At 44.6% G+C, this 27,300-nt stretch overlaps 1 protein-coding gene across 5 annotated transcripts in view; it reads right to left on the reverse strand.

The window, feature by feature from the left end:
- The window catches only part of UTRN (utrophin), a 497,025-nt gene that overhangs the window by 95,559 nt on the left and 374,166 nt on the right, over positions 1 to 27,300 (reverse strand). For 3 of the 5 annotated variants that reach the window (XM_075267486.1, XM_075267487.1, XM_075267489.1), the window contains 2 exons: positions 26,332 to 26,392; positions 24,280 to 24,336 (listed from right to left, as the gene is read on the reverse strand). In XM_075267486.1, the coding sequence (XP_075123587.1) occupies positions 24,280 to 24,336; positions 26,332 to 26,392 (118 nt within the window). The remainder of the gene's footprint in view (positions 1 to 24,279; positions 24,337 to 26,331; positions 26,393 to 27,300) is intronic. The other 2 variants (XM_075267488.1, XM_075267490.1) reach the window with 1 other exon arrangement.

The following is a 27,300-nucleotide window of genomic DNA, read 5'->3' on the forward strand; positions in this document are numbered from 1 at the left end:
AGACCCTCAATTTTGTAAAGGTGGATAACCCCTTATATTGTAGGACTTAATTATTATTATTACTGTTTATTTTATATATATATATATATATATATATATATATATATATATATCACTATTAATTCCAAGGTGCTTTACATTTGGATTTAATGTGTGCTAACCACCTGCAAAACTTTTCTTGTTAGCTCCTGCCAAAGATATTTGCATGTGTAACGCTTTATGGTAAAATCCAAACTGGACATATGCTTGGAGACAGTCTATGGAAATCCAGAGATTATTGGAGTTCTTTTAAATCCAGCTGAGACAACCTATCTGTATACAGACAATGATGTCCGCAGGTGTGCCGAGAGCACTGGCAGAATACTGCAAACATCAGAGGAAAACTAGACTGCTGGATCCATATAAATAAGTCGACATTAACTGAATATTCTGAAGTCTACCACAAACTCAGATAGATGTTTTGTGTGAACTCAAGGATTTTAAGCGACACAATGAATGAAGTTCAGAACTGAGGATTATGTTGGCTGTATGAAAAATCAGCAAAATACGTGGTAAGACGTCTGTACCGCTTAACTGCTTGATCCCTTATTATGGAGCATTTCTGGTGCTATTTTAGGAGACATCATACACATCAGAGGATCAGGTAGCAATTTAAATAAAAGGTGAAAGTGTTCTACCCGACATTTTCAGGCTCCTTCACACAAAACACAGGTTTATGAATAAAAAAAACAAAGAAACTTTAGAATTCTGAAATATCATAATGTCTTTTTTATCTCCAGATTTAAGCTCCCTCCAGTTATCTCAGAAGAACCTTCATAAATAACAAGTCTCTGTGCAATTCCTTTCAAGTGTTAGTTCAAAGTGTCATCTCCCTCTTTAATCAAGAGCAAAAAATGTTTTCAGATTTGATAGCTGGAAAGCTGGATCGCTAAAATATGGAAAACTCTATAGGACTGATTTATACGTGCTTTTATCTAAGCTGACGCGCTTTTGCCTTTTTGTATATTTTTGCACAAAGGGTTCTTGTTACCGTATACTTTTTCTTCACTCCGAATGGCAGTTCCAATATTTTATTGTCGAAGAGACAATTGATGAAATATTTAAGAAAACAAAAAGTCTAAGTTTATTCTTGAACATCTCCAATACTTTGAAGACATCCTTAGCATTGATTTCATATTCCTTTGGGAGTTGAACATTTTCTATAGGCAAACATGTTACAGAAGTGACAAAAATGCTCAGTTTTCTATACTCTATATATGCATTTTGATGGCTCTGCAACCAGAATAAAATAGTAGGCCCTCGACATTAAAATTCTCATTGTTGTATATAGTCATGTGGGCAATTAAAAGGGATAGCCTATCTCTCGTTTTCTACTAAATGTCCAGAAAATCTGTTGGATAGACTGTTTGTGATATATCTTTTCCATGATCTTTGACTTCCAGGAGCCATCCTTAATGTTGTTGGTAGATCACTTTGAGCAGAATCAGTGTCCTTCACCCTCTGCCAGCTGACAATATAGTCCCTATTTACTTTGCAACACAACTTCACATTTCTAACATGCTAAAGAGGACCTTTCATGTCCTCGGGTACCTGCTGTTTCAGCCAATTGTCGGCTTTCCCACTATGTGCCCTGGGGGGAGAGCTATCGGTGCCATTACCGATGCCTCTTCACTGTCAGAAGGGCGTTCCTGACAGTACTGTGTGTAGTGCTATATTGACAGAGAGAGTGTTCCTTAGTCCTTACCACCCAGACATGACACTGAGTGGTGAGGAACACCCCACTAGTACTAGACTATGGGCGAGTACTGTCAGGAGGAGGTGGGTGTTCCTCATGGATCAGCATCATCCCTGGGTGGTAAAGAACGACCCTCTGTCAGTATAGCGCTATACACAGTATTATCAGGAAGGGCGTTCCCAGCTAGACTGTCAGGAACGCCCTTCTGATGGTGAAGAGCTATCGGTAACAGCACTGATAGCTCTTCTCCCAGGGACACATAACGGGAAAGCCAACAGTGTGCTGAATTCAGTGTACTGTCGGATTTTTAGCGGTATAAAAAACCGCAGGTGTCCAAGGCCATGAAAGGTCCTCTTTAAGCCTACATTCAGACAACCAAGGGTTTAGCACCCCGAGACGCCTGTTTTCAAAAACCCCTCAAACATTGCAGTGTAGTACGGAATATAGTACATGCGTAGGGGAACCCCTATGTAATAAAAAGTAAAAACATGTTGACGCAACGCCTGAATGCACACTGAAAAGACCCTTTTTTGGCACATCTTGTTTCCATTAACGGTGCATAGGGCAAACATATACCACAAAAAAACATTTACAAGGATAAATGGAAAAGTTTTATTTCCCAGATCCAGTAAATTATATTTATCTTTCTTTTGTAATAAATTTTTCACAAATAACATAGTATAGTAAACTACTACACTGCTAGCCATGAGCAGCACATATAATACATATAAAATATGTCAAGGTTATACAGCATGTACAATCTTCAATAAGTTCATACAAAGATATATCTAAGTTTTTCTAAGGATACATTCAAGAGTTTGTGTATACTTCAGCGACAATGCATAGTTATATAGTATGTGCTGTACTGTACATTCCGAGTCGCGTTCTACTGTAAGATTAAAAAGCAAGGGAAATATCGTATGATGTCCAGATTAATTTCTTCAGGATCATTAATCCTACAAATATCAGCCTCCTGCTGCTTTCCTGTACGCCTTCAGCTCATCATTATACGGGGCTTGACACGACTGCAAAACCTTTACTTGCCCAGTATAAACCAGCCCAACGTGAAGTTAATGTATAGCGGCAATGCTTGGGTAATCTTGTCCCTCTCTCGAGTTTCTACTAATGTAAATGTTACATGGTGGCCTCGAGTTTTATACCAGCTCATATTTGATTTTTATGTCCACTGCTGGGCTTCCATCCCACATACTGGAACTGCTGTTTGTATAAGGCAATCCCCAGCTGTCTTATGAATATCGGCTGTCCTTTCTTATTTCTCCATGTTACAATAAAAAGCAAATACTGTATTTATTGTATCTGAAATATCTAATAAAGGTCACGTACAAATGTTTCTTATATTAATATCTAAGATGGATTTTATTGAGAGGTGGACTGACAATCACCTTTGTAATAAGAAATATGTATGGGCTCCCTACTACGCATGAGTCCAAAAAATAAAATAAAAATAATAAAATATACCATATGGTACCATATACCATATATATATATATATATATATATATATATATATATATATATATATATATATATATATATATATATCACTTCTATGGTGGGAGTGGGGCAGGAAAAGCCACTTTATTATAAATGGGGCCACATGGTGGCTCAGTGGTTAGCACTATAGCCTTGCAGCGCTGGAGTCCTGGGTTCAAATCCTCCCAAGGGCAAAAAACCATCTGCCAGGAGTTTGTATGTTCTCTCTGTGTTTGCATGGATTTCTTTCCCATACTCCAAAGACATACTGATAGGAAAAAATGTACATTGTGATCCCTATGTGGGGCTCACAATCTACATAAAAAAAGCCACTTTATTATAATTCACACCATAAAACGTAAATTATGCCCCGATTTCTATGCCAGCTCTGCTCCTATCTAACATACATTTCAGTTCTGGCACAAAGATGGCGGAGAGTAATAAAAACGTTTCTTTTTTTGTTTTTTTTTATGTAGATTGTGAGCTCCATATAGAGCTCACAATGTACATTTTTCCCTATCAGTATGTCTTTGGAGTATGGGATGGAAATCCATGCAAACACGGGGAGAACATACAAACTCCTTGCAGATGTTTTGTCCTTCGCAGGATTCAAACCCAGGACTCCAGCGCTGCAAGGCTACCATGCTAACCACTGAGTCACCGTATTGACCCCATAAAAGTAATGTTTCTTAAACAGAATCTGTTCAAGTGGCATATAAAAAATTATACCAAAGACTCAATGCAAATTTTGCACTTAAGCAGAAGAAATTGTAAGTGTGTTTCTATCCTCAGCGTCAGACTAGATGAACTTCCTGAAAGATGGTTATGTAGCTTCAGATTTTTTATTTAACCAGCAGAAAACACATTTCATTTTTTTTTATAACAAAACAGAAGATAAATTACCGAGATTTTCTCAATGTTATGCTCCTTATGGCACATCCACGTTCTTGTTGGTGGTGTTTTTGATTCACAACACATCAACAAGATGTCAGCAAATAAATAATATTTTACATTATTTGTGATGCCCCTTAAAATCCTGACAAGATATGCCCTTTAGCGGGCATGAACCAGCTGTCCCGCGCTGCACTACCCTCTGCTGCTGACTAGAGATGAGCGAACACTAAAATGTTCGAGGTTCGAAATTCGATTCGAACAGCCGCTCAATGTTCGTGTGTTCGAACGGGTTTCGAACCCCATTATAGTCTATGGGGAACAGATACTCGTTAAGGGGGAAACCCAAATCCGTGTCTGGAGGGTCACCAAGTCCACTATGACACCCCAGGAAATGATGCCAACACCTCTGGAATGACACTGGGACAGCAGGGGAAGCATGTCTGGGGGCATCTAACACACCAAAGACCCTCTATTACCCCAACATCACAGCCTAACAACTACACACTTTACACACTCAATACCACCTCTCTGACAGTAGGAAAACACCTTGAAACATGTGTATTTGGCACTTGCAGTGAGGAGAGCTTGTCACCAGCAGTGAATTTGGCCCTTGTAGTAAGTTGAGGTTGGCACCAACATTTGTTTTGAAAATCAGGGTGGATTGAGCCTCTAACCAGCAGAGTTTGGGCAAATTCATGGTGGAGGGAGCCTCTAAAAACCCCAGTTTGGACCAATTCATGGTGGAGGGAGCCTCTAACCAGCCCAGTTTGGGCAAATTCATGGTGGAGGGAGCCTCTAAAAAACCCAGTTTGGACCAATTCATGGTGGAGGGAGCCTCTAACCAGCCCAGTTTGGGCAAATTCATGGTGGAGGGAGCCTCTAACCAGCCCAGTTTGGACCAATTAATGGTGGAGGGAGCCTCTAACCAGCCCAGTTTGGACCAATTAATGGTGGAGGGAGCCTCTAATCACCCCAGTTTGGACCAATTCATGGTGGAGGGAGCCTCTAAACAGCCCAGTTTGGGCAAATTCATGGTGGAGGGAGCCTCTAAAAAACCCAGTTTGGACCAATTCATGGTGGAGGGAGCCTCTAACCAGCCCAGTTTGGACCAATTAATGGTGGAGGGAGCCTCTAAACAGCCAAGTTTGGACCAATTCATGGTGGAGGGAGCCTCTAAAAACCCCAGTTTGGACCAATTCATGGTGGAGGGAGCCTCTAACCAGCCCAGTTTGGGCAAATTCATGGTGGAGGGAGCCTCTAAACAGCCCAGTTTGGGCAAATTCATGGTGGAGGGAGCCTCTAACCAGCCCAGTTTGGACCAATTAATGGTGGAGGGAGCCTCTAACCAGCCCAGTTTGGACCAATTAATGGTGGAGGGAGCCTCTAACCAGCCCAGTTTGGACCAATTAATGGTGGAGGGAGCCTCTAACCACCCCAGTTTGGACCAATTCATGGTGGAGGGAGCCTCTAACCAGCCCAGTTTGGACCAATTCATGGTGGAGGGAGCCTCTAAAAAACCCAGTTTGGACCAATTCATGGTGGAGGGAGCCTCTAAACAGCCCAGTTTGGGCAAATTCATGGTGGAGGGAGCCTCTAAAAAACCCAGTTTGGACCAATTCATGGTGGAGGGAGCCTCTAACCAGCCCAGTTTGGACCAATTAATGGTGGAGGGAGCCTCTAAACAGCCAAGTTTGGACCAATTCATGGTGGAGGGAGCCTCTAAAAACCCCAGTTTGGACCAATTCATGGTGGAGGGAGCCTCTAACCAGCCCAGTTTGGACCAATTAATGGTGGAGGGAGCCTCTAACCAGCCCAGTTTGGACCAATTAATGGTGGAGGGAGCCTCTAACCACCCCAGTTTGGACCAATTCATGGTGGAGGGAGCCTCTAAACAGCCAAGTTTGGACCAATTCATGGTGAAGGGAGCCTCTAAAAACCCGTTTGGACCAATTCATGGTGGAGGGAGCCTCTAACCAGCCCAGTTTGGGCAAATTCATGGTGGAGGGAGCCTCTAAACAGCCCAGTTTGGGCAAATTCATGGTGGAGGGAGCCTCTAACCTAACAACTACACACTTTACACACTCAATACCACCTCTCTGACAGTAGGAAAACACCTTGAAACATGTGTATTTGGCACTTGCAGTGAGGAGAGCTTGTCACCAGCAGTGAATTTGGCCCTTGTAGTAAGTTGAGGTTGGCACCAACATTTGTTTTGAAAATCAGGGTGGATTGAGCCTCTAACCAGCAGAGTTTGGGCAAATTCATGGTGGAGGGAGCCTCTAAAAACCCCAGTTTGGACCAATTCATGGTGGAGGGAGCCTCTAACCAGCCCAGTTTGGGCAAATTCATGGTGGAGGGAGCCTCTAAAAAACCCAGTTTGGACCAATTCATGGTGGAGGGAGCCTCTAACCAGCCCAGTTTGGGCAAATTCATGGTGGAGGGAGCCTCTAACCAGCCCAGTTTGGACCAATTAATGGTGGAGGGAGCCTCTAACCAGCCCAGTTTGGACCAATTAATGGTGGAGGGAGCCTCTAATCACCCCAGTTTGGACCAATTCATGGTGGAGGGAGCCTCTAAACAGCCCAGTTTGGGCAAATTCATGGTGGAGGGAGCCTCTAAAAAACCCAGTTTGGACCAATTCATGGTGGAGGGAGCCTCTAACCAGCCCAGTTTGGACCAATTAATGGTGGAGGGAGCCTCTAAACAGCCAAGTTTGGACCAATTCATGGTGGAGGGAGCCTCTAAAAACCCCAGTTTGGACCAATTCATGGTGGAGGGAGCCTCTAACCAGCCCAGTTTGGGCAAATTCATGGTGGAGGGAGCCTCTAAACAGCCCAGTTTGGGCAAATTCATGGTGGAGGGAGCCTCTAACCAGCCCAGTTTGGACCAATTAATGGTGGAGGGAGCCTCTAACCAGCCGAGTTTGGACCAATTAATGGTGGAGGGAGCCTCTAACCAGCCCAGTTTGGACCAATTAATGGTGGAGGGAGCCTCTAACCACCCCAGTTTGGACCAATTCATGGTGGAGGGAGCCTCTAACCAGCCCAGTTTGGACCAATTCATGGTGGAGGGAGCCTCTAAAAAACCCAGTTTGGACCAATTCATGGTGGAGGGAGCCTCTAAACAGCCCAGTTTGGGCAAATTCATGGTGGAGGGAGCCTCTAAAAAACCCAGTTTGGACCAATTCATGGTGGAGGGAGCCTCTAACCAGCCCAGTTTGGACCAATTAATGGTGGAGGGAGCCTCTAAACAGCCAAGTTTGGACCAATTCATGGTGGAGGGAGCCTCTAAAAACCCCAGTTTGGACCAATTCATGGTGGAGGGAGCCTCTAACCAGCCCAGTTTGGACCAATTAATGGTGGAGGGAGCCTCTAACCAGCCCAGTTTGGACCAATTAATGGTGGAGGGAGCCTCTAACCACCCCAGTTTGGACCAATTCATGGTGGAGGGAGCCTCTAAACAGCCAAGTTTGGACCAATTCATGGTGAAGGGAGCCTCTAAAAACCCGTTTGGACCAATTCATGGTGGAGGGAGCCTCTAACCAGCCCAGTTTGGGCAAATTCATGGTGGAGGGAGCCTCTAAACAGCCCAGTTTGGGCAAATTCATGGTGGAGGGAGCCTCTAACCAGCCCAGTTTGGACCAATTAATGGTGGAGGGAGCCTCTAACCAGCCCAGTTTGGACCAATTAATGGTGGAGGGAGCCTCTAACCACCCCAGTTTGGGCCAATTCATGGTGGAGGGAGCCTCTAAACAGCCAAGTTTGGACCAATTCATGGTGGAGGGAGCCTCTAAAAACCCCAGTTTGGACCAATTCATGGTGGAAGGAGCCTCTAACCAGCCCAGTTTGGACCAATTAATGGTGGAGGGAGCCTCTAAACAGCCAAGTTTTGGGAAATTCATGGTGGAGGGAGCCTCTAACCAGCCCAGTTTGGACCAATTCATGGTGGAGGGAGCCTCTAAACAGCCCAGTTTGGGCAAATTCATGGTGGAGGGAGCCTCTAAAAAACCCAGTTTGGACCAATTCATGGTGGAGGGAGCCTCTAACCAGCCCAGTTTGGACCAATTAATGGTGGAGGGAGCCTCTAACCAGCCCAGTTTGGACCAATTAATGGTGGAGGGAGCCTCTAACCACCCCAGTTTGGACCAATTCATGGTGGAGGGAGCCTCTAAACAGCCAAGTTTGGACCAATTCATGGTGGAGGGAGCCTCTAAAAACCCCAGTTTGGACCAATTCATGGTGGAGGGAGCCTCTAACCAGCCCAGTTTGGACCAATTAATGGTGGAGGGAGCCTCTAAACAGCCAAGTTTTGGGAAATTCATGGTGGAGGGAGCCTCTAACCAGCCCAGTTTGGACCAATTCATGGTGGAGGGAGCCTCTAAACAGCCCAGTTTGGGCAAATTCATGGTGGAGGGAGCCTCTAAAAAACCCAGTTTGGACCAATTCATGGTGGAGGGAGCCTCTAAACAGCCAAGTTTGGACCAATTCATGGTGAAGGGAGCCTCTAAAAACCCGTTTGGACCAATTCATGGTGGAGGGAGCCTCTAACCAGCCCAGTTTGGGCAAATTCATGGTGGAGGGAGCCTCTAAACAGCCCAGTTTGGGCAAATTCATGGTGGAGGGAGCCTCTAACCAGCCCAGTTTGGACCAATTAATGGTGGAGGGAGCCTCTAACCACCCCAGTTTGGACCAATTCATGGTGGAGGGAGCCTCTAAACAGCCAAGTTTGGACCAATTCATGGTGGAGGGAGCCTCTAAAAACCCCAGTTTGGACCAATTCATGGTGGAGGGAGCCTCTAACCAGCCCAGTTTGGGCAAATTCATGGTGGAGGGAGCCTCTAAACAGCCCAGTTTGGGCAAATTCATGGTGGAGGGAGCCTCTAAAAAACCCAGTTTGGACCAATTCATGGTGGAGGGAGCCTCTAAACAGCCAAGTTTGGACCAATTCATGGTGAAGGGAGCCTCTAAAAACCCGTTTGGACCAATTCATGGTGGAGGGAGCCTCTAACCAGCCCAGTTTGGGCAAATTCATGGTGGAGGGAGCCTCTAAACAGCCCAGTTTGGGCAAATTCATGGTGGAGGGAGCCTCTAACCAGCCCAGTTTGGACCAATTAATGGTGGAGGGAGCCTCTATCCACCCCAGTTTGGACCAATTCATGGTGGAGGGAGCCTCTAAACAGCCAAGTTTGGACCAATTCATGGTGGAGGGAGCCTCTAAAAACCCCAGTTTGGAGCAATTCATGGTGGAGGGACCCTCTAACCAGCCCAGTTTGGACCAATTAATGGTGGAGGGAGCCTCTAAACAGCCAAGTTTTGGGAAATTCATGGTGGAGGGAGCCTCTAACCAGCCCAGTTTGGACCAATTCATGGTGGAGGGAGCCTCTAAACAGCCCAGTTTGGGCAAATTCATGGTGGAGGGAGCCTCTAAAAAACCCAGTTTGGACCAATTCATGGTGGAGGGAGCCTCTAACCAGCCCAGTTTGGACCAATTAATGGTGGAGGGAGCCTCTAACCAGCCCAGTTTGGACCAATTAATGGTGGAGGGAGCCTCTAACCACCCCAGTTTGGACCAATTCATGGTGGAGGGAGCCTCTAAACAGCCAAGTTTGGACCAATTCATGGTGGAGGGAGCCTCTAAAAACCCCAGTTTGGACCAATTCATGGTGGAGGGAGCCTCTAACCAGCCCAGTTTGGGCAAATTCATGGTGGAGGGAGCCTCTAAACAGCCCAGTTTGGGCAAATTCATGGTGGAGGGAGCCTCTAAAAAACCCAGTTTGGACCAATTCATGGTGGAGGGAGCCTCTAACCAGCCCAGTTTGGACCAATTAATGGTGGAGGGAGCCTCTAAACAGCCAAGTTTGGACCAATTCATGGTGGAGGGAGCCTCTAAAAACCCCAGTTTGGACCAATTCATGGTGGAGGGAGCCTCTAACCAGCCCAGTTTGGGCAAATTCATGGTGGAGGGAGCCTCTAAACAGCCCAGTTTGGGCAAATTCATGGTGGAGGGAGCCTCTAACCAGCCCAGTTTGGACCAATTAATGGTGGAGGGAGCCTCTAACCAGCCCAGTTTGGACCAATTAATGGTGGAGGGAGCCTCTAACCAGCCCAGTTTGGACCAATTAATGGTGGAGGGAGCCTCTAACCAGCCCAGTTTGGACCAATTAATGGTGGAGGGAGCCTCTAACCAGCCCAGTTTGGACCAATTAATGGTGGAGGGAGCCTCTAACCACCCCAGTTTGGACCAATTCATGGTGGAGGGAGCCTCTAAACAGCCAAGTTTGGACCAATTCATGGTGGAGGGAGCCTCTAAAAACCCCAGTTTGGACCAATTCATGGTGGAGGGAGCCTCTAACCAGCCCAGTTTGGGCAAATTCATGGTGGAGGGAGCCTCTAAACAGCCCAGTTTGGGCAAATTCATGGTGGAGGGAGCCTCTAACCAGCCCAGTTTGGACCAATTAATGGTGGAGGGAGCCTCTAACCAGCCCAGTTTGGACCAATTAATGGTGGAGGGAGCCTCTAAACAGCCAAGTTTTGGGAAATTCATGGTGGAGGGAGCCTCTAACCAGCCCAGTTTGGACCAAGTAATGGTGGAGGGAGCTTCTAACCAGCCCAGTTTGGACCAATTAATGGTGGAGGGAGCCTCTAACCACCCCAGTTTGGACCAATTCATGGTGGAGGGAGCCTCTAAAAACCCCAGTTTGGACCAATTCATGGTGGAGGGAGCCTCTAACCAGCCCAGTTTGGGCAAATTCATGGTGGAGGGAGCCTCTAAACAGCCCAGTTTGGGCAAATTCATGGTGGAGGGAGCCTCTAACCAGCCCAGTTTGGACCAATTAATGGTGGAGGGAGCCTCTAACCAGCCCAGTTTGGACCAATTAATGGTGGAGGGAGCCTCTAACCAGCCCAGTTTGGACCAATTAATGGTGGAGGGAGCCTCTAACCACCCCAGTTTGGACCAATTCATGGTGGAGGGAGCCTCTAACCAGCCCAGTTTGGGCAAATTCATGGTGGAGGGAGCCTCTAAACAGCCCAGTTTGGGCAAATTCATGGTGGAGGGAGCCTCTAACCAGCCCAGTTTGGACCAATTCATGGTGGAGGGAGCCTCTAAAAAACCCAGTTTGGACCAATTCATGGTGGAGGGAGCCTCTAAACAGCCCAGTTTGGGCAAATTCATGGTGGAGGGAGCCTCTAAACAGCCCAGTTTGGGCAAATTCATGGTGGAGGGAGCCTCTAACCAGCCCAGTTTGGACCAATTAATGGTGGAGGGAGCCTCTAACCAGCCCAGTTTGGACCAATTCATGGTGGAGGGAGCCTCTAAACAGCCCAGTTTGGGCAAATTCATGGTGGAAGGAGCCTCTAACCAGCAGAGTTGTGGGAAAGCAGGGTGGAGGGAGCCTCTAACCAGCAGAGTTGGTGGAAATCAGGGTGGAGGGAGCCTCTAACCAGCAGAGTTGGGGGAAATCATGTTGGAGGGAGCCTAGTATTAGCAGAATTGTGCAACGCTTATGGTGGATGAGTATGAGGATGCGGAGGAATTGGAGAGGTTGAGTACAGACATGGAGTTTCATGTTGGGGTGCTTTACACAGGTGGGCACAAAAATGAAGGATCTATCCAGTGGTGGTTCATTTTTATCAAAGTGAGCCGGTCGGCACTCTCAGCTGACAGACGGGTGCGCTTGTCAGTGATGATGCCACCGGCTGCACTGAACACCCTCTCAGATAGGACGCTGGCGGCAGGACAGGACAGCACCTCCAAGGCATATAGGGCAAGTTCAAGCCACAGGTCCAACTTCGACACCCAATACGTGTAGGGCGCAGAGGGGTCGGAGAGGACAGGGCTGTGGTCGGAAAGGTATTCCCGCAACATGCGCCTATACTTCTCACGCCTGGTGACACTAGGACCCTCCGTGGCGGCACTTTGGCGAGGGGGTGCCATCAAGGTGTCCCAGACCTTAGACAGTGTGCCCCTCGTTTGTGTGGACCGGTGAGAACTTGGTTGCCTACTGGAGGAACTGCCCTCCCTGCCGCCAACGTCACATGCTGGAAACATCTCCATCATATTCTGCACCAATTGCCTGTGGCAAGCATTGATGCGATTGGCCCTCCCCTCTACCGGAATAAAAGACGAGATGTTGTTTTTATACCGGGGGTCAAGGATAGCAAAGATCCAGTACTGGTTGTCCTCCATGATTTTGACAATACGCTTGTCGGTTGTAAAGCACCCCAACATGAACTCAGCCATGTCTGCCACAGTGTTAGTTGGCATGACTCCTCTGGCCCCACCGGAAAGTTCAATCTCCATTTCCTCCTCATCCTCCATGTCTACCCATCCGCGCTGCAACAATGGGACGATTCGAAGTTGCCCGGAAGCCTCCTGTATCACCATCACATCATCGGACAACTCTTCTTCCTCCTCCTTCTCCTCCTCCTCCTCCATTAAACGCAGTGAAGCGGACAGATGTGTGGACCTACTCTCCAGCTGTGACGGATCGGATGCTATCCCTAACTCCTCTGTGTGATCTGAGTTATCCCTGATGTCAATCAGGGATTCTCTCAGAACACACAAGAGCGGGATTGTAAGGCTCACCATCGCATCCTCAGAGCTCACCCTCCTTGTGGACTCCTCAAAGACCCGTAGGATGTCACAAAGGTCTCTCATCCATGGCCACTCATGGATGTGAAACTGAGGCAGCTGACTTTGTGGCACCCTAGGGTTTTGTAGCTGGTATTCCATCAAAGGTCTCTGCTGCTCAACCACTCTATTCAACATCTGAAACGTTGAGTTCCAGCGTGTGGGACGTCGCACAAAAGCCGGTGTTGTGGCACATGCAGGCGTTGCTGGAGAGATTTTAAGCTAGCAGCGGCTACTGTCGACTTGCGAAAGTGGGCGCACATGCGCCGCACTTTCACCAGTAGCTCTGGAACATTGGGGTAGCTCTTTAGGAAACGTTGCACCACTAGGTTGAAGACGTGGGCCAGGCATGGAACATGTTGGAGTCCGGCAAGCTCCAGAGCTGCTACCAGGTTCCGGCCGTTATCACAAACGACCATGCCTGGGCCCAGGTGCAGCGGCTCAAACCATATTGCCGTCTCATCGAGGAGGGCATCCCTCACCTCGGAGGCAGTGTGCTGTCTGTCCCCCAAGCTGATCAGCTTCAGCACAGCCTGCTGACGTCTACCAACGCCAGTGCTGCAACGTTTCCAACTCGTAGCTGGGGTCAATCTAACAGCGGAGGAGGAGGCGGTGGCGGAGGAGGAGGCGGTGGCGGAGGAGGAGGCGGTAGAGGAGGAGGAGGAGGGGGGTGTTCTTCTCGTGTCCCTGCCAGGAATGTTAGGCGGGGAGACGAGGTACACCGGGCCAGTTTGGGAAGCAGTCCCAGCCTCAACTACATTCACCCAGTGTGCCGTCAGTGAAATGTAGCGTCCCTGTCCGCATGCACTTGTCCACGCGTCGGTGGTCAAGTGGACCTTTGTGCAAAGCGCGGAACTAAGGGCCCGCCTGATGTTGAGTGACACGTGCTGGTGCAAGGCGGGGACGGCACACCGGGAGAAGTAGTGACGGCTAGGGACGGCATAGCGAGGTGCCGCAGTTGCCATCAGGTCCAGGAAGGCGGGAGTTTCAACAAGCCGGAACGCCAACATCTCCTGGGCCAGCAGTTTAGCGATGTTGGCGTTCAAGGCTTGCGCGTGTGGGTGGTTAGCAGTGTATTTCTGCCGCCGCTCCAATGTCTGAGAGATGGTGGGTTGTTGTAAAGAAACGCCTGATGGTGCCTTTGATGGTGCAGGAGAAGGAGATAAGACAGGACCAGGGGAGGATGAGGTAGAAGTCAACAAAGTGGCGGAGGCAGATGAAGTGGTGTCCTGGCTCGTCCTCTGGAGTGCATCGCCAGCACAGTCAGCAGTGGCAGTGGCAGAGGCAGAGGCAGTGGCAGAGGCAGTGGCAGTGGCGTGAACGGCAGGCGGCCTTTGTCCTGCCGTTGCTGCCTGCCACTGATTCCAGTGCTTGGATTCCAAATGACGGCGCATTGAAGTGGTGGACAGGTTGCTCTTCTCAGAGCCCCTAATCAATTTCGAGAGGCAAATTGTGCAGACAACACTATATCTGTCCTCGGCGCATTCCTTGAAAAAACTCCACACCTTCGAGAAACGTGCCCTCGAGGTGGGAGTTTTTCGGGGCTGGGTACGAACTGGAACATCTTGGGAGATTCCGGGTGTGGCCTGGCTTCGCCTAAGCTGCTGACCTCTGCCTCTGCCTCTAGCTACCCTTTTTGGTGCTGCACCTGCCTCAACATCCACACTACTTTCCCCGCTTGACATCCCCCCTGTCCAGGTCGGGTCAGTGTCCTCATCATCCACCACTTCCTCTTCCAACTCCTGTCTCATCTCCTCCTCCCGCACAATGCGCCGGTCAACTGGATGCCCTGACGGCAACTGCGTCACATCATCGTCGATGAGGGTGGGTTGCTGGTCATCCACCACCAAATCGAACGGAGATGGAGGAGACTCTAGTGTTTGAGCATCTGGACACAGATGCTCCTCTGTTAGGTTCGTGGAATCGTGACGTGGAGAGGCAGGTTGAGGGACAATGAAAGGAGCGGAGAACAGCTCTGGGGAGCAGGGACAGTTTGGGTTATTGTTCTGTAAAGCTTCGGAATTTTGGGAGGAAGGAAGACAAGACTGTTGGGTAATAGGAGGAGAGGAGGCAGAGTCTGACTGGCTGCTGGACAATGTGCTGTAAGCGTTCTCTGACAGCCATTGCAAGACCTGTTCCTGGTTCTCGGGCCTACTAAGGTTTGTACCCTGCAGTTTAGTTAATGTGGCAAGCAACCCTGGCACTGTGGAGTGGCGCAATGCTTGCTGCCCCACAGGAGTAGGCACGGGACGCCCTGTGGCTTCACTGCTACCTTGCTCCCCAGAACCATTCCCCCGACCTCGCCCACGGCCTCGTCCACGTCCCTTTCCGGGAGCCTTGCGCATTTTGAATTCCTAGTTAGAAATTGGCACTGTATACCAGTAGTAAAAATTGTGGGTGCACGTAACCCCAATATATTCTTTGAATTCCCAGTCAGACACTGGCACTATATGGCAGTAGCAAGAAATGAGGGTATTTGTATTCCCAATATACTCTTTGAATTCCCAGTCAGACAATGGCACTGTATACCAGTAGTAAAAATTGTGGGTGCACGTAACCCCAATATATTCTTTGAATTCCCAGTCAGAAACTGGCACTATATGGCAGTAGCAAGAAATGAGGGTATTTGTATTCCCAATATACTCTTTGAATTCCCAGTCAGACAATGGCACTGTATACCAGTAGTAAAAATTGTGGGTGCACGTAACCCCAATATATTCTTTGAATTACCAGTCAGAAACTGGCACTATATGGCAGTAGCAAGAAATGAGGGTATTTATAACCCCAATATATTCTTTGAATTCCCAGTCAGACAATGGCACTGTATACCAGTAGTAAAAATTGTGGGTGCACGTAACCCCAATATATTCTTTGAATTCCCAGTCAGAAACTGGCACTATATGGCAGTAGCAAGAAATGAGGGTATTTGTATTCCCAATATACTCTTTGAATTCCCAGTCAGACAATGGCACTGTATACCAGTAGTAAAAATTGTGGGTGCACGTAACCCCAATATATTCTTTGAATTACCAGTCAGAAACTGGCACTATATGGCAGTAGCAAGAAATGAGGGTATTTATAACCCCAATATATTCTTTGAATTCCCAGTCAGACAATGGCACTGTATACCAGTAGTAAAAATTGTGGGTGCACGTAACCCCAATATATTCTTTGAATTCCCAGTCAGAAACTGGCACTATATGGCAGTAGCAAGAAATGAGGGTATTTGTATTCCCAATATACTCTTTGAATTCCCAGTCAGACAATGGCACTGTATACCAGTAGTAAAAATTGTGGGTGCACGTAACCCCAATATATTCTTTGAATTACCAGTCAGAAACTGGCACTATATGGCAGTAGCAAGAAATGAGGGTATTTATAACCCCAATATATTCTTTGAATTCCCAGTCAGACAATGGCACTGTATACCAGTAGTAAAAATTGTGGGTGCACGTAACCCCAATATATTCTTTGAATTCCCAGTCAGAAACTGGCACTATATGGCAGTAGCAAGAAATGAGGGTATTTGTATTCCCAATATACTCTTTGAATTCCCAGTCAGACAATGGCACTGTATACCAGTAGTAAAAATTGTGGGTGCACGTAACCCCAATATATTCTTTGAATTACCAGTCAGAAACTGGCACTATATGGCAGTAGCAAGAAATGAGGGTATTTATAACCCCAATATATTCTTTGAATTCCCAGTCAGACAATGGCACTGTATACCAGTAGTAAAAATTGTGGGTGCACGTAACCCCAATATATTCTTTGAATTCCCAGTCAGAAACTGGCACTATATGGCAGTAGCAAGAAATGAGGGTATTTGTATTCCCAATATACTCTTTGAATTCCCAGTCAAACAATGGCACTGTATACCAGTAGTAAAAATTGTGGGTGCACGTAACCCCAATATATTCTTTGAATTACCAGTCAGAAACTGGCACTATATGGCAGTAGCAAGAAATGAGGGTATTTATAACCCCAATATATTCTTTGAATTCCCAGTCAGACAATGGCACTGTATACCAGTAGTAAAAATTGTGGGTGCACGTAACCCCAATATATTCTTTGAATTCCCAGTCAGAAACTGGCACTATATGGCAGTAGCAAGAAATGAGGGTATTTGTATTCCCAATATACTCTTTGAATTCCCAGTCAGACAATGGCACTGTATACCAGTAGTAAAAATTGTGGGTGCACGTAACCCCAATATATTCTTTGAATTACCAGTCAGAAACTGGCACTATATGGCAGTAGCAAGAAATGAGGGTATTTATAACCCCAATATATTCTTTGAATTCCCAGTCAGACAATGGCACTGTATACCAGTAGTAAAAATTGTGGGTGCACGTAACCCCAATATATTCTTTGAATTCCCAGTCAGACACTGGCACTATATGGCAGTAGCAAGAAATGAGGGTATTTGTATTCCCAATATATTCTTTGAATTCCCAGTCAGACAATGGCACTGTATACCAGTAGTAAAAATTGTGGGTGCACGTAACCCCAATATATTCTTTGAATTACCAGTCAGACACTGGCACTATATGGCAGTAGCAAGAAATGAGGGTATTTGTATTCCCAATATATTCTTTGAATTCCCAGTCAGACAATGGCACTGTATACCAGTAGTAAAAATTGTGGGTGCACGTAACCCCAATATATTCTTTGAATTCCCAGTCAGACACTGGCACTATATGGCAGTAGCAAGAAATGAGGGTATTTGTATTCCCAATATATTCTTTGAATTCCCAGTCAGACAATGGCACTGTATACCAGTAGTAAAAATTGTGGGTGCACGTAACCCCAATATATTCTTTGAATTCCCAGTCAGACACTGGCACTATATGGCAGTAGCAAGAAATGAGGGTATTTGTATTCCCAATATATTCTTTGAATTCCCAGTCAGACAATGGCACTGTATACCAGTAGTAAAAATTGTGGGTGCACGTAACCCCAATATATTCTTTGAATTACCAGTCAGAAACTGGCACTATATGGCAGTAGCAAGAAATGAGGGTATTTGTATTCCCAATATATTCTTTGAATTCCCAGTCAGACAATGGCACTGTATACCAGTAGTAAAAATTGTGGGTGTATATAGCCCCAATTCTATTGCTAGGGGACTTGCAGGGTATTTCTGGGGTGAAGGTGGGGGGGCACACCGTTGGAACGGGTATCGGGGTATATATCGGGTATACGGGAATACACTGACAGTGTATTCCATTCAGGATCCTGGGAAAGCTGGGTTGCGGCGATTGAGCCCGTCAGTGCCACGTTACACTGACAAGCTTCTCCCTGGAATTTAGCTCTTACAAGAGCTGTTGGTTGTCTTCTCCTTCCTATCCTAGCCTGTCCCTGCCTACCCAGAATCTAAGCCCTAGCTAACTGGACGGAAACCTCCGTCCTCGGTGAATTGCAAGCTCAGAATGACGCGAAGCTGGGCGGCGCTGTTCTTTTAAATTAGAGGTCACATGTTTTCGGCAGCCAATGGGTTTTGCCTACTTTTTTCAACGTCACCGGTGTCGTAGTTCCTGTCCCACCTACCCTGCGCTGTTATTGGAGCAAAAAAGGCGCCAGGGAAGGTGGGAGGGGAATCGAGTAATGGCGCACTTTACCACGCGGTGTTCGATTCGATTCGAACATGCCGAACAGCCTAATATCCGATCGAACATGAGTTCGATAGAACACTGTTCGCTCATCTCTACTGCTGACAGTTTACTGCTGACACAATCTTAGCCCAATGATATTAATGTGTCTATTAACTTCTTAACGGTTGAAAGAAGTATTTCCACGAAAATAAATATTCTCTGGACCATTAGAAAATGTAAATTGAAGAGAAATTAATGTTAACCAGTGACTGTATGTGTGAGTTATTCACTCCCTTCTGGTCCTCAGCTGTGTCATGTGACCGATAGTATGACTCTGCAATTGACACAGCGATCCATATGTGGATAGGAAGTTAGTTTCTCTAAGGGTGAATTCACACTGAGTAAACGCTAGCTTATTCTGAACGTAAAACACGTTCAGAATAAGCGGCGTCTAAAGCAGCTCCATTCATTTCTATGGGAGCGGGGATACGAGCGCTCCCCATAGAAATGAATGGGCTGCTTCTTTCACTCCGTGCAGTCCCATTGAAGTGAATGGGGAGTGCCGGCGTATACGGCAAGCTCTGCTCATGCCGGAGCGTACACGCCGGCACTCCCCATTCACTTCAATGGGACTGCACGGAGTGAAAGAAGCAGCCCATTCATTTCTATGGGGAGCGCTCGTATCCCCGCTCCCATAGAAATGAATGGAGCTGCTTTAGACGCCGCTTATTCTGAACGTGTTTTACGTTCAGAATAAGCTAGCGTTTACTCAGTGTGAATGCACCCTAACCCTGAAAGTCGCATCAAAACTGTCATAGAAATTAATGGAGAATCTGAATTCCTGTCCTGTATGAGATGATGTGTCAGTGGGTGAATCAGAGTGTCAGTCACATGACACAGCTGAGGACCACAAAGGATTGAATAAAGAATTTACATCATATTACCTTTTCGATGGGTCAGAGCATTAACATTTTAGTGGGAATATTACTTTAACATACTTTCATATTCTTATGAAGCTTAGACTCTCAAACTAGATGCCGGGACTTCCTTTTTACCAAGGATTATGCTCCCCAGTCTTAAAAAAATTTAAGGTGTTGCCTAGTTTGGACAAGATCTCCTGAAATAAAATGCCTCTAAACCACCTAGCTTTAATATGCTGGGGAATCTGGAAATCGGCTTCTTTTAGGCCAGCTTCACATGGACTGGATGTTGAGTGTATTCCCAGTCCAAACCAAAGCCAGGAACCCTGCACTCCCACCATTATAGTCATCTATAGGGGTCAACTATATAGTCTCATACTTTAATTGTGTCTTCGGTAAGGGGAATTCTGGAGGAATAACTTAGAATTCTCAAACTGCGTAAATCTCAAAATGGGTTTTCTAAACTACACTCTTTACAGCACAATGTTTGGCAGCTGTATAAACACTTTCTATATGATAGCTCTGTTCGCACTAGTGTTTGTCTCTGTATTATTTTGGTCTGTTTTCCTTTTGTCTGTTTTTTCGTGGTCAGGATAGACTAGTAGTGGTTTTCTACATACTTAAAAAAACACAAACTTGATCTATTATGCTGCAATTGTTGAGTAGTCACAAAAATGCATCTTGAACTATTCTATCTATCTATTTATCTATCTATCTGTCTATCTATCTATCTGTCTATCTGTCTATCTATCTGTCTATCTATCTATCTATCTATCTATCTATCTATCTATCTATCTGTCTGTCTGTCTGTCTGTCTGTCTGTCTGTCTGTCTGTCTATCTATCTATCTGTCTATCTATCTATTATCTATCTATCTCCTATCTATCTATCTATCTATCTATCTATCTATCTATCTATCTATCTGATTGTTTATGTGTTATTCCTGGCTCTTTTTATACAGCAGCTTGTTTGCTAGGTTATCTGTATATATTTGTATTACACATAGTCCACACATTGTATGCCTGTTTTATGATTCAGAATCCTGAAAAGAGCAAGCCTTTCTCCACCATACATAAAGTGAAAGGGGTTGGCCACTTTCAGACCAATATTGACAAACAAATGTACAATAAAAAGATATACAATTTCCCAATATACTTTCTGTATCAATTCCTCTCGGTTTTCTAGATCTCTGCTTGCTGTCATTCATTCTGTTACTTCTAGAGGATAAAAATCTGACCATGGTCATGTGATTTACGGTCCATGGTCATGTGATGAGCGCACAGGTGCACAGCTGATTACCAGGCAGATGTCTGATTACTGTGCTGTGACTGTAACGAGCGGCACCTGTGTCCTCATCACATGACCATGGTCAGAGTTTTATCCTCTAGAAGTAACAGAATGAATGACAGCAAGCAGAGATCTAGAAAACCGCGAGGAATTGATACAGAAAGTATATTGGAAAATTGTATATCTTTATTGTACATTTGTTTGTCAATATTGGTCTGAAAGTGGCCAACACCTTTAACTAGTATTTGAGGAAAATGATCAGACTGTGTTCCCATGTTAAGTCCAAGGCTACACATTGAGGATTTTGCTGTGGTTTTTTGAGCCAGAACCAGGAGTATCTTCAAGATGAAATATTAAGGAAACACTTATAGTTCTCCCTTCTACTAAATCCATTCCTGGCTTTGACTCAAAACCTGTAACAAAATCAGCTTGAGGTCAGGGCCCCATGTGGCATAAATGCCGTTAGGCCAAGGCAGAAACGCCACAAAAACAGCAAGGCATTTTGCAGTCTCTGCAAAGTGGATGAGATTCTAGTGTAGAAAATGTACAGACTATACATGCTGCAATTTCAAAAACAGCCACAATTTTGGAAATCGAACCATGTCAATTATACCTACAGAAACACCGGCGGTTTCCCTATGGGTATAACTGACGCAGAAAGTCTCTGCTGACTTTCTGTAAAAAGCACTGGAAGGAATAGTGAAGAGTTGCTACCAAGTTTTTTTCTCTAAGCGTTTCTTTGCTGCTGTCCACTACGTGGGGCCTTAACCTTAATGGCCAGTTCACACGGAGTTTACGGGCACGCATTCTGGCATGTATACACGTGTCAGAATGTGAGCGCCCAAAACAGATCCCATTCATTTCAATGGGTCGTTACGGGCATATAACGCACGTAATTTTGCGTGGAAAAAAAGGCTATGTTTGTCTTCTCCATTTTTTTTTTTTTTTTTTTTTTTTTTTTTGCTGTGACCCGCTACGTGGAGCCCTAGGCTTCCCACAACTTCTGGCTTCAGCCTCATTTTTATTAATGCAGTTCTAAATTAACTGGAAAAAAGAACATTAGCAGGCTTTAAAGAGGACTTGTCACCATACACAAAATGTCACCATACACTAAATGTCACAAATCATTGGACCGCCGCTGTCCCCCTGACCAATTTGGTGTTTGTTTATTTTTTTAAAATCTGTCTACTGTGAGAAGGTGACAGGCAGAGTGTTGGAGCCCAGGTATATCAGCCCCAGGTTTCTGACATATGTGTAGTCCAGGGCGGATATGGATTAGGCTTCAGCCCAGGTGTAGATCTTTGGCTAATTACTGGACCAGAAAAGGCTGCAGAGCCTGCAGTTCATGGCAGTTCCATGGGGTGAAAGGAGGTGTATGGTTCTGTCCTGTAACCCTGAGTCCAGTGAGACAATATTGCTCCTGATTTGTTCGTGTGGCTGTAAGTAAGCCACATGTATAGTTAGGTTATCCGTTCTGTTTAGCTAGTGGCTCAGACGAGCAGGTTTTTATTTTGTTTTTGCCTGAAATTAAGGCTGTATTTTTTTTATTTATTTTGTCGCTGAAGTCAAGGTTTATTTTCCTGTTTTTTTTCTAAATAAACCAGTTTGCTGCACATTTTGTGTCCCTGTCTTGACTGTTGGTTCCACACCACTGCTTCTACCAAACCAACTTCCCCACACTACCCATTAAAAAGATAGGACAAAGCCCACGTGTAAACTAGCTCTGATTCTGCAAGTGGGAAGTGGTAACCTTTTTAGTTTCTCATAGAAATACCAAATTTTACTGCCCAACTTTCCAGGGACTATATGGGCAGACAAAAAAAAATGTTCAGAGGCACAACTGAAATTCCATGGTGTATGACATTTAGGATTTTGTACCTTGTAATAGCTCCTCTTAAGAAACTGTATTAAAAGACATGAGCTGAAAAACACAGCCTAAGTATTGTGTGCTAGTAAGTAGCATTAATGGACACTGTCACTATTTACCTCCCCTCTAAACCCTGTGCAGGTCATTTCTACAATACATATCTTACATAGCTAAGATTCATATCAAATAATAACTTTGCTTTTAACAAGGTCACATCAAATTCATTGAGCTGTTTTGTGAACGATGGAAAAAGCAGTGACCTTCATACAGAGAGATTAACTTTATACCGAAGAAGTAAAGTCCTTCAAGTCTGTCAAGAAAGTAGGTCCACTGTAATGTTTGTACCAATACCAGTGGATAAAAGTACATTATAAGACAATGCTGCATATGCCCATAGCATTATACTTTACATCTAAAGCCCGATTCACATCTGTATTCAGTAATCTGTTTGGGTAGTCCGCATGGGGACCCCCCCCGAACGTATTGGCAAGCGGTGAGCTTATGAAAGAACATGGATCCCATACATTATAGTGTGCTTTGCGCGCGGTGTCCACGCGAGTCATGCGGGTCGGAAAGTAGATCTTGGACTACTTTTCTGTCCGCATGTTCCTTGCGGACACCTTGCGGAAAGCACAAGTACCCCATTATAGTCTATGGGGTTCATGTGCTTTCATAAACTCACCGCTTGCCAATGCGTTTAGTAGTCTGTTCAGGGGGTCCCCGAATGGATTACCGAATGCAGATGTGAACCAGGCCTAAGGATGTGATATTATATGACAATGCTATATATGACTATAGCATTATACTTTACATCTAAGAATGTGATGATATTGTTTTTTAAAAAAAAGTAGAATTTTTGACACCAGATACTAAAATAAAACTGAGAAGTATGTTTTGCTGAAGGGACAATATCCTTCACAACAGCACCATACTATGAGAGTGTTTATATGGGTTGTAATGTCAGAACATGGATGAGTAAGATGTACTTTAGTTGCTAACAAAAACATACGCCCATTACTTAAAGAAACGGTATAAATGGAAAATCGGCATAAAATAAAAATAAAAAAAAGTCAGGTTTCTGCAGTCTCCACTGTAGTTTTATAAATCAGTTAGTCATTTGTGTTACTTTTATTTAAAAAAAAAAAAAAAATCCTTCAAAAACGTAAATTCCAATCCTCCATAAATGTTCTCCTCCTTTGATTCTATCCTGTGCAATGGTAAGAAAAATTCTTGCAGAAAACCAAATGTGTAAGGTTCAGCACTGATAAGCTCAGTACTTCATATTGAAAAACCCACTGGCGTTCACAATCCCCTTATGAATTTTGAGCCAGTCTGTCCTTTCTACATATGGTTTTGGGGGCACCACCTTCAGCTTAACGTACTGCAAGTGGCCCATGAAACCTTCTAAAAATGCATTGAATAATCCTGGAGACTATCTTCAGTGGTATGCTCATGCTACCGTTTTCATTACAATTCTTCATAACTGTGTCTCTGCGGTCTTCTCTTTTGTCCATCCTTTCACACCTTATCATGTATCTGTCTCTGACTGTAAAGCAACTGGCTGTAGCAGGAGCCTTCCCCTTATGGTTTTGTCTGGAATAAGAGCCCAGGATGTTCAGTCCAGGTGATCATCTCCATGTAAATGTAAAGTCTTGAAGAAATAGATCTACTAAAACTAGCTCTTGTATAAAGAACAAATTTCTCTGTGCGACATGTTCAGATTACCGACTTCTTAAATCGGTTTTAGTCTTTTGCTTTATTTTATAACCATTAAAATTGACTTTATATGTTTACGTTCTTTGAAATATACCATAGAGAAAACATGCTTTAGGGTTACATGCACACACTGTGCTCTTACCTGTTCCTAGAATGCAACTTTGGACTCAAAGGCTTGTAGCAATCTTCACTGTAAGAGCTTTTAGAGTCAAAGAAACCACTTACTTGTCTTTACAAGAATATAAACCTTACACAACTAGTCTACGCTGTTCTCAAGCTTGTACCAGGGCCATTAATTGTCAATATATTAAGTCTCAACTATCAAGGAGGGTTTTTTTTTTTTTCTTCCCATTTTAATTGCAAAAAAGGCAATGGATATTGCTAAAACGTTACTTACGTTCAGTACACAAAATTATCAGGCCGGCTTAGATGTTTTATGTTATAGTCCTCCAGCAATAAAACCATTAGAAAGCAAAACTGATGACAGATATAAAAGCTGTAGTATGTGACCCATCCTGCCTACTGCTTACCTTTATCATACACAGTTTGCATCCTTACACTTAGGCTTCATTTACACTTCTGCATTCTAATTAATTAATTATTAATTAGTGTCTCCATTGTATCAGTAAGACAAAACCAGTAGTGGAATGTAAATAAAATAAACATATAATGGAAATATTAGCGCTAGAGATGGGTGAGTAGTATTCGATCGAATACTACTATTCGATCGAATACTGGTATCGGTCAAACACCACGCAGGAAAATTCCATTGAATTCAATGCAAAAACCTCCTCGTGCTCCTCATCCTGCTACTTCCGGAACTTGGAGGATCCAAGGTGGCAAACTTTGGTTTCCTTGGAAAGCGGAACAACATTCCCGTTTTTTCCCATAGACTATAATAGGATTCGATATTCGAACGAATACTACTCGCTCATCTCTAATTAGCACCTCAACTCAGTTACTCATGGCTATGAAAGTGACCATAGGCAAAGAACGTTGACCTCCATATACCACACAATTCCTCTATTATATTTAAGATTTCCCTTAACGAGATTTTTTAGTAAATGAGCAGGGTTCTAAAAATTTACAGTTTACAAAGTCAACCTGGAAACTATATGTAAATTACAAGGTCTCTTATATTAATAATAATAATAATAATAATAATAATAATAATAATAATAATAATAATAAATATTTAGTGTTAATTTCCTATTTACTTGGATTGGCAAATGTATGCTTCTAAGTGTTCCCAACCATATAGTTTGGTAACCTGCATGTGGACACTGAACAGCATATAGCTTTAAAATGAGAAGTTTTAGGTCAGATGTTAACTATTTTGAGGTATCGGCCCCATTTGTCTTAATACTAGGATAATATTGAGGTGCTGTGGTTGGCTCAGGACCCTACTGGCATGAGGCCTACAAAATTGTCAATTCAGGGAAGGAACTACATTAAAGGTGTTGGTTCTTGTATTTACATGATTGTGATTTCACATGATGCAGTGACGATGTTTCGGACAGAGTCCTTCTTCAGTCTTGTCAGCAGGCAGTGTAGGATGATCAAACCCTTGTCTAAATCATTGCTACGTTATCTAGTGAAAGCCTGATCTATAAATAAATCACATTTTTATTCTACAGAATAGAGCTGCTATTCTCCCGCTTATCTGCTCCATCTTGGCCAACTACAGGGGGCGGGGCTTAATACTTGGTCCTACTGCAGATAGAGGGCGGCATGCTCTAGCCAGTTGTCTTACAGATACTCATAGAACTATGAGAAGGAGGAGTGGGAAATGGCTGAGCGGCTCGGATAGATGTTTTTGTACATGAGATAAAATAGGATTAGGAACAAACAGATTAAGGGAGGACGTTCTGGGATTTTTTATTTTTTTGTGCATTTTTTGTGTTTGGTGTTCCTTTAAATGGGAGAATGGATGTGATATGATTCCTTCTGTCGAAATGACAATAATTAATAGTTCAGAAACACATATTATTGCTGTCTATTTACTTGAAATTCCATCTACTTTAACACCTTACCAAACTAGCTACTTCATCTTTCTGAATATCTGCAGCAAAAATCAACTATAATTGCATTTCAAATAAGACGACGCAGTCACACCTGTCTCTTTAGCCACACAATACACATTTACACATCAATAACCAGAACAACAAAGCAGAAACAATATGAAAAAACTTACTTAATGTAGTAGGGCACTTTGTTAAGTGAAACGGATCGTTGCCATGGAAGCTGTACTGAAGCTGAGAAGGTAAGAAAAATAGAAGAACCGTTAGATATTAACTGGGGAAAAAAATGCAAAAAAAATGAAACGGGTAATTACATATTTTTATGATTTAGTTGATGAGATATACTTGATAAATAAAAAATGTGAAAAATAAAATAGACTAAAAGTACAAAACTGCAGCAAATTAAATATACATTTATATAGAAATTGAAGAAAAAAAATTAAGACTTTCACTCTTCACTGTCAGTGGCAGACTGTGTTTTGGAATTTTGCTTTAGGATGTCCACTTATCCAGGGGAGTAACTACAGGGGGTACAGAGGTAACAATCACTACCAGGCCCAGGAGCCTCAGGGGGCCCAAAGGCCTCTGTACAGCATAAGAGGACACTAGTGGAGCACAGAGTCCTTCTTCAGTCTTGTCAGTAGGAAGTGTAGGATGATGAAACCCTGGGGGCGGTCCCCAGCGCTCAAACAGCACTGGGGGCGTCCCAAATGCTGCGAGAGAACTCTACAGTGACGCCTCCATCTTCTTCTGGAACGCCCTCCCCGCGATGTCTTCTTCCGCCCTGGGTTTCAATCTTCTAGGCATGCGAAGTTGGCTCTACCATTGGGCCTTGGGCAGAGCCGACTGTGCATGCCCGCTACCACATGAAAATGGCACAGTACACAGTAAGCTGTGTAAGCGGCCATTTTCTTGTGGCCGCATACACAGTAAGCTGGTGTAAGCGACCATTTTCTTGTGGCCGTCGGCATGCACAGTTAGCTCTGCCCGAGGCCAGACGGCAGAGCTGACTACACATGCCTAGAAGATTGAAACCCAGGACGGAAGAAGACACAGGGAGAGGGCGTTCCAGAAGAAGATAGAGGCGGTGCTGGAGGGTTCTCTCGCAGCATTACGGATGCCCCCAGTGCTGTTTGAGCGCT

This window comes from Leptodactylus fuscus, chromosome 3, assembly GCF_031893055.1.
Source record: "Leptodactylus fuscus isolate aLepFus1 chromosome 3, aLepFus1.hap2, whole genome shotgun sequence".
NCBI lineage: Eukaryota > Metazoa > Chordata > Amphibia > Anura > Leptodactylidae > Leptodactylus > Leptodactylus fuscus.